The sequence below is a fragment of the Bidens hawaiensis genome, unplaced genomic scaffold, assembly GCF_021521415.1.
Source record: "Bidens hawaiensis isolate Kalapana, Puna unplaced genomic scaffold, B.hawaiensis_p1.1 tig00419591_1, whole genome shotgun sequence".
Classification (NCBI taxonomy): Eukaryota; Viridiplantae; Streptophyta; class Magnoliopsida; order Asterales; family Asteraceae; genus Bidens; species Bidens hawaiensis.
The window spans coordinates 204,589-212,548 of record NW_027504910.1 but is presented as its reverse complement, the minus strand read 5'-3'; the positions used below and the strand labels follow the sequence as shown (position 1 = coordinate 212,548).

At 31.5% G+C, this 7,960-nt stretch overlaps 1 protein-coding gene across 3 annotated transcripts; it reads right to left on the bottom strand.

Annotated features, from left to right (window-relative positions):
* Nucleotides 1-276: 276 nt before the first annotated feature.
* On the bottom strand, nt 277-7,520 carry LOC143609382 (uncharacterized). Of its 3 annotated transcripts, none has more exons than XM_077084147.1 (9): nt 7,418-7,520; nt 7,171-7,288; nt 6,518-6,554; nt 6,366-6,435; nt 5,983-6,084; nt 5,705-5,855; nt 5,543-5,625; nt 727-820; nt 277-652 (listed from the first exon to the last, which is right to left on the bottom strand). In XM_077084147.1, the coding sequence occupies exons 1-9, from the start codon at nt 7,446-7,448 to the stop codon at nt 565-567; spliced, it is 774 nt and encodes a 257-aa protein (XP_076940262.1). In that variant the 5' UTR covers nt 7,449-7,520; the 3' UTR covers nt 277-564. The 3 variants fall into 3 exon arrangements, with proteins under 3 accessions (XP_076940262.1, XP_076940261.1, XP_076940263.1); XM_077084146.1 differs by having other exon boundaries at nt 285-652; nt 5,980-6,084; XM_077084148.1 differs by lacking the exons at nt 277-652; nt 727-820 and adding an exon at nt 3,495-4,046 and having other exon boundaries at nt 5,980-6,084.
* Between the last annotated feature and the right edge of the window lie 440 nt (nt 7,521-7,960).

Here is a 7,960-nt window from a genome sequence, read left to right as displayed (position 1 = left end):
TTTTTTTAACATTTAGGGATAAATCGACAACTCACCCCACCCCCCAAATCGACGGCTCCACGACTAATTTTTATTTTTTGGGTTACCCTTGAAATTTTTTTTTAGATCCGCCACTGAAGAGAGCATGAAATTAGAAGCATGATCACTATCTAGAATTCATCCATCATATAGGAACATCATAATATCTGTAGTTTATAAATGCATACCAAATGAAGAAAGAAAATAAATGAGTGAAGTGTGATTCTCAGAACTAGCTATCTTCAAACCTTCTCCTTTTCAATCTCACAACTTCATGTTGAAGGAAATGAAAGATAAACCACATTGAAAATCTGATAGAGCCGAATGAGTCTTATTTCTAGTCGTCTTATCTTTGTTCAAGAAAGAAAACATGGAGAAAATGAAAAGTTACATAAAAATAAGTGCTTTTATTTATTTATCAATATTCCCATCTTTTTATTCTATAGCAACTTAACTATTAGCATGGTACCCAGTGCCACACCTCTTATTGGTACTAAATATATTTGGTTTTCCATCCTTTCCAGTTATGAAGAGAGAAATATGACATTATTCACCATATCCATTGATCCCCATCTCTCTAACGAGCCAACTACACACATCATACATTTCCTGTGGGATAGTGTAATGACCAACCCTATATATATGAAAAACCGAGTAAGTGACACTACTAACGATATGCAAACGGTATCATTAGTCATTAGAGAATACCCGTTGTAGGTACAAAACGTTATGCTTTGAAATCCGGAAGAACGTAAAATCTCTGCAGATTTCTCCCCATGTTTGTGTTCAACTACATCATCGGCTGAAACAAGGAAACTTAAACTACTCACATGGATCAACGAAAACATCCTTTTGGTCCTTTTTATATATGAATATAATTGAAGACTTGTAATTTATGATGTTATTATAAGCATAACATGAGTTTCCTTTTGAAGGGAATGAGTTTGAGAGAACTCGACCTCTTAAATACGATATTGTCCTTTTTTACTTTAAGTTTTTATCTGTATCTAATTTCATTTATATCAAATCAAGCCATTAGGCTCCTCGTCTTGTGGTCAGGAGGTTATCTCTTAGATAATGCGTCGTGGTTTGTCTACTTAAAACGTCACATCACTGTCACGTAGAAAATATTGTGCGTTAACTAACCCATCCTTTGATACGCGCATTATAGTGTACTTGAAAAAACAAAAACAAAAAAAAGTGATTGTCTGGCATGGAGAGACCCCACCTTCTTGTTCCCCGTTCACTTATTTTCTCCCTTTAAATGAAGCTCTGAAACACAACATAAAAGATTTGTTTTGAAATGTGACGTTTTTCTAAATAAGGCTACGAAATTGTCACTAGGCAAAGCCAAATTTTAACAATTAAACAAATATTCCCATTTATAATATGTATTTTATATTACATTTAGATAAGTTTGCATATGTAAAATAAACAAATTACATATATGTGTACCAATTTACATATATGTAATAAAAAAAATATACATGAAAATAATGACAAAAGTATACTTAAATAATATTAGGTATTAAATATATAAACAAAATATATACTTGCTAAAAGTTTTCAAAGTTTTATTTAAATCCAGTGCTGAAATAAATTTGAGCTTTTTGTTTATCGAAAGAGATTACTCTATAGAATAGTAATCAAATTTTGAAATTGTTTTAATTAGGTGACTCATAAGATATTTTGTTATAATCAAGTTACTAAAGTTTTCTTTGTGTTCTAATCACATATATTTTACCTGGATAGCAGGCCATGCAGCTTTTTTTTGTTTCTAAATACTTAGACATTGCACAAATAGTTTTTAAAAAATTAGTAAAAGTTGCGAAAAAAATTAATTTTAAATTGCCAAAAATTGCAAAAAAAAAATCTGGAAAAATTGGAAAAAAAATCTGATTTTTTTTTTTGCAATTTTTGTTTCAACTTTTCGCAATTAATTTTTTTTCTCAATTTTTACTAATTATTTCAATTAAAAAAAAATATTTTGTAATGTCAAACTATTTAAAAATAAATAAATAACCTACATAACCTGCTCTCCATGTAAAATATCTAAAATTAGAATAAAAGAAAAAACTTTAGTGAACTGATTGGAACAAAACATTTTATGAGTGACATAATTGAAACAATTTCAAAACTTAGTTATTAATTCATAGGATAAAGAAAAAAAAACATGTTAGTAGAAAGTTTGTTTAACAAAATGATGGTGATCACTCAAGTAGTATTCATCAAAATTAATGCTTTTGGACAAGGTTTTTTATTCTTACCCTTAATCTTATTTAGATGAAGATAACTTTCTGTTTTTTTTAAAAAGGTGTTCTCTAAAAAATTGAAGAATTAAAATTTCTTTTATAAAAACATGTTTTTTTATGATGTTATTTTATAAAATGTTTTGTAAAATATATATTTAGGTCTTTTATAAAGGTTTCCTTCTAACTTTTATTCAAGCCCATTTTTATTAATGTAAACATATTTTGTCTACTATACTTACGTATACAATTTTTTAAAATATTCTTACAAAAAAAAAAAGAAAAAGAAGTTTATATCTATGTTTTAATTTGTTGCAATACTTTTTGATATTTTTTTACAAATGTTTTTCTATTTAAAAAGAACTTTTTGAAAGACAAAAAGCTTTAAAGCCGATTTTTTAAATAGATATTTTTTATCTGATAAGATTAGGAGTCAATAAAAAGGATGTTTCCAAAGAATCACTTTTTTTAATAAATAGTTTTTAAATCGTCAATTTTAATACACAAGTTTTCTTTTCTTTTTTTTTTTTTAAGAAAAAGAAGGTATAGAATCTTAATTAAGACCTTATAGTTGACAAACAATTGCTTTTGCATAAATAGGAAAGTTAGGGAAATAAACAGTACTTCTAGCCTCTTATGTGATCTCAAAAAGTATAAGTATCTCTAGGAAGCACACTAATAAGACAAGCATGCTTAAATCGTTTGGGATAAGGTGTATAACCACATCACAAACCTCCCTTCTTTGGCAAACTAGGTTTGTTTGAAATATATTTTTCACTTTCCATTTTCTACAATTTATCTAAACATTTAATTTGTTTTTTCTAGAACAATTTTAATATTTTCTTTTTAAAATCAAAGTACGTATGTTTTGTTTGTAAAACAAATCGAGATTCCAATATTAAAAAGATAATAATATGAGTTTATTCAAAATAAAATATATTTTTTGTCTTGAAAAATACATTTATCTTAAAAGAACTCTTTTTATTTAACCAAATTATATCAAAATTTTTTAAAAAATAAGTAAAACAGTGAATTTATATTTTAAAATACAGTTAAATTATAAAATAAATGTCACTTCGTAGGCTACATAGAAACACTTATATACTTTCATACTACCTAGAAACATCATCTCTATCCAAGTCACCTACTTATGTCAAGAAGTAAAATTGTGCCAACACAAGAAAGTAAAATCAAATGACATTAGTGAAGGAAATCAAGACCACATGTTACAAAATACCAAACCAGTATGGTTACTACTTCCGTATAAATTCATTAATTTTCTATGCCAATCAATATCTACAAATCATAGTACATTAATTTTCTGCAAATCACCAAACATGAGAATTAGACTTAGTGATTCACATTACACAACTTTTGGAAAAAGATTAAGGTGGAGTACCCAATTTAAATAATATTTCCATGTCAAGCTCGTTGAGGTTATGGGCTTGTATATGCTATCAAGCTTTAAAAATTCCTCTTTGATGTGAGATCATGCTCACACACTGATCGAGGAGGTTAGGCCGGTAGGAAAGGGCATTACAATAGTAATACTATCGATCGAGCTAGTGTCGACATTTTCACTTGTGACACACATAGGTACGTTATCACTATACGCAAAGGTAATTAGTTCACTGAACCCATAACTTTTCAAAACCTGAGCTGTGATACAATGTCAAGTCACCAACATCTAGAAGCTGAATTGAAGCTGGTAGATAAAGTGGCCCAACAATAATATCAAGCTTCAACAACCTCCAACTAGGTCTAGTGTTCTCTACTCAACTGCAAAACAAGTGAGTAGGCACAACTAAATAGTGTGAAGATTAAGGAACTGTAGACCAACAAGAAAATGATAAAACTTCAATTAGGAAAGTTAGTTATTGCCATCAAGTAATCTAAACAGAAAAAAGAATGATTACTGTATACTAATTAACTGCCAGATTTAATAAAATAAAAATTTGAGGCATTGCCACAAATAGTACTTCTAGCATTAGGCTTACAAAACACAATTTATCAAGATATAACGGCCATAAGTGTTAGTAACGAATTATTAGTTTAATCTCAGCCTTGAATCATTAGAAAGGGTATGCTGAAACTAATAAACTCCTAGATATATTTACACCTCAATCTTCTTAAAACAAGATAAAATCCTGCAAATATATTTGTTTGTAGGTTGGCGTTAGTTTTACACAATTTCTTTCCTTACTATTCCTTATTTGGTATTATTTCTTGTTTAAGAACTTTTATGTTATAGTGAAGAATAAATCTCAGTTTGACAGTTAAGATTTGCACGTATCATGGCTTGTTTATCAGATAAAATCGAACCGTGGAAGGTATAGAGTTATTATGGTTAGAAAAACTTGTTTAAATTGTTTTAGCATGTGATTTTCTAACAATTTTCATCATCATCATCATCATCATCGTACTCAGTATATCCCACCAATAGCAATGCTATGGTAGGGTCTGAGGAGGGTAAGATGTAGACAGCCTTACCTCTATCCCATAGGGATAGAGAGGCTGCTTCCGGTGAGACCCCCGGCTCGATAGTAGTTTTGAATCAAGCCTTGGACATAAGACACATAACACTCAATCATCGGGACACCGGCTGATTGGTGCATGTGCCCTTGTCTTTCGGCTATCAACGCCACCACATGATGCCTGATTAACCTTCCGCCACTTTTAACGTTATTTTCACGTGATTAGTAAAATAACGTCAAAATTAGTGCAATTTTACTTTTGCCCACCCAAGGGTTCACACATATATACATTATATGTGCGCACCGCAAGCAGGGCGTCAGAATGGTGCATCTAGCATTCTAACAATTTTGTAGAATGATAATAGTGTACTAATCTCTCTCGTGTAGGTTAATAATATAAAGTTTGATTCCATAAAACTGTCCATTGGCATCTATTGCTTTGAAGTAACCAAGTTAAATGTTTTTCCTACAATTGAATCCCTATTTCAGTAAACATATATTCTAACGGGAAACTATAAATATACGTCGATCAATGTATGCTAATCTGCAAGTCAAGTTCACATGAAAAACCTAATTATTTAGGATATACAAGAAATCACTAAACATAAAACAAGCCAATCTAAATATCTAGGATATATGATACTGAACATTAAACAAACGGTTTTATAGAATTGATGAAAATTATATTTTGTTTGAAGCGCTGTAATTTTGTTCATAGCGTTGTAGGTAGCTTGGATTCTTACAGCTATGATTAAGCCAGTTGTAGATATATATATATATCGGTAATATAAAAATAAATACCTTGTCCATGACAGATTAAAACTGGCAGTGCTGCTGCACGCCGAGCAGCATATTGTGATGCATTGACTCTGCTTCTCACCATCCTAGAATAAGTTCATCTGATCAGTACAACTAAATGCTTAACCATATACATAATATGCTTTTTAATAACCAAAGTTAAACCTGGAACACGGAAGCCAGCCGCTGAGAGCCACAGCCACGCTGAGATTGATTGGGTATCGGTTTCCATTCCCATATTGCCCCATAGCACGGCATGTAGCAGAATAGAGAGCCATCGCGCCCCCCATACTGAAGCCTGCAACACCTAATTTAACTGTAAAAGGTAACAAATTTTGTAACTCCCTTAATATAACAGCATATCAGTAACATTATTCTAGCAAATGGTTTGCCGACAGATATTTATCAATTACTTATGGACATTAGTGCCTGAAACTTACTACCATCACGCTCGTTGGACAACATATTTGCAATATGCATAGCTGAAGAATCTAAGCCCTCCACATCATCAGTAGCATTGTCTGAGAAGTCTTCAACATTAAACCCTGATAATGTTGGACAGATCTTTAAAATCATCAAAGACAGTAACCATTGCTATCCTTTTTTAACATTGAAAAAAATGAATGAGATACCAAGAACTATTAAGTTTCTATTCATTTATAACATCTTCCCCTACAGACAAAATAAAAATTTTGCACACACGAAACACACTTGACTCAACAAAGTAAAAGTCGATAAAAGATATAGATAGTTGACTGAACCTAACATAGTTGAGAAACTCATGGGTGAAGGTTATAAAACAAGTAAATAGAAAGAATAGACTTACATGCAGTTGATTGGTGTCCACCAAATAAAGTTATCAGACGAGTTGGGGCTGTTGGGCAGATCCACTTAATCTATATTGTAAAAAATATTAATAAAATGATAAAGTACTTCGTATAAGTTATAATTGTTTGTTGATGAACGTATAATTCTTACATTTGGAAGAGGCAGTGATTCTAAGAACTGTGTCCAACTGTAAAAAAGAAAACAATAGGTAAAAAAATGAAAACCGAAGCGAAGAAGATAAGGGCGAAATTCATACTACTTACCAAAAATGGAAATGATAAATCATACAAAGTTTTCTAATATTGATAGCTCAAGGGTATTGATTCTAGGGATAGATGAAGAGTATTGATTCTAATACTAAAGCCAGTGATGCCTTAATTTGTCACCACTTCTTCTGCATGAGAACTAAAAAAGATTCCATTTTTGTGATGCCCCATGAAATTATTTCCATCCCTTCACTCCTTAACAAGTTTGAAATAAGAATCACTAGGTTTGTTTAGTCAGTTTGAGTGATAGTTTGTCTTGATCCACAAGACAACCCAAGTTTCTTACTATGTAAGTGTATTTTTGATAGACTGTTGATAGTGATCACATGAATTTGTAAGTAGGAACTTACCAAAAATCACTCCTAAACTACCCATGCATGTGCTATAAATAGCAGAAAACATATAATTTAACGAAGTCAAAAATCAATATCAAATGTCAAAATGGTGGAACGAGTACAACCCTCTTCCTATTCTGCAATTGATATCAAATTTGACTTGGCAGAATTATCACAATTCAAAGCACACAATCATCATCACCTTGATCCCATTTCACCAATGGCGTGTAACCAAACGATAGTTGCTTGGTGGTTCCCTTTGGGCATGACCACATAAGTCCTTCCAAACTCAAATGTGTTCCTTCCGACATTCCTACTACCTGAAACATATTGTCATGGATGCGTACAGAGCCTTAAATCTTACTCTTGTAATTTTTATATTGATGGACTTTTAACAATGTTATTTATTTCATTCATTGATGACTGGTTAGGTGCAGCAAGAGACTAACCGGAACCTATGTTTGATCTGCTGTAGCTCATTGTTTTAACTCTTAATTAATTATTGCACTATGTGAAAGTATATTTCCAAATTGCAACAACCAGTAAGAGCACCCAGCAATGATTGATTGAAAAGGTTTACTCTTGGCAATCTATTTATAACATTATTATCAGGGAAGTGGAAACATAAAATTTGTTAGTGCACATGAATCTGAATCAGCTACTCTTAGCTACACTAGTTATACCGGCCTGAAGCTACCTGCCAAAGCTAAATATGATCAGGTTCCACCAAAGAAGAGATAATAAAGTAGCTTAGAGTATCAAGGATATAGTTCTGACCACTCAAAACAAGACAACAGTATAACTATCTGCTAAAACCATATGGTCCCTTAGGTTGCAGTGTACACTTAAAAGAGAATATGTTCTTGAAATTGGTAGAAGAATGTGCTTTGACGTACAGTGACATTTTGAGAATATATATCCGCGTAGAACAAGCGTATAAGAAGCATACTGCCCATGTCTGTCTATAGTGAAGAACTTTGGAATCCGAATGG

Excerpts from the sequence above, each read along its gene's own strand:
- LOC143609382 (XM_077084146.1), bottom strand. The coding sequence starts at position 7,448 with ATGAGCTACAGCAGATCAAACATAGGTTCCG. Across the intron at positions 7,289-7,417 it reads CAGATCAAACATAGGTTCCG|GTAGTAGGAATGTCGGAAGG; the intron begins GTTAGTCTCTTG and ends AATATGTTTCAG. Across the intron at positions 6,555-7,170 it reads ATTGGTGAAATGGGATCAAG|TTGGACACAGTTCTTAGAAT; the intron begins GTGATGATGATT and ends TCTTTTTTACAG.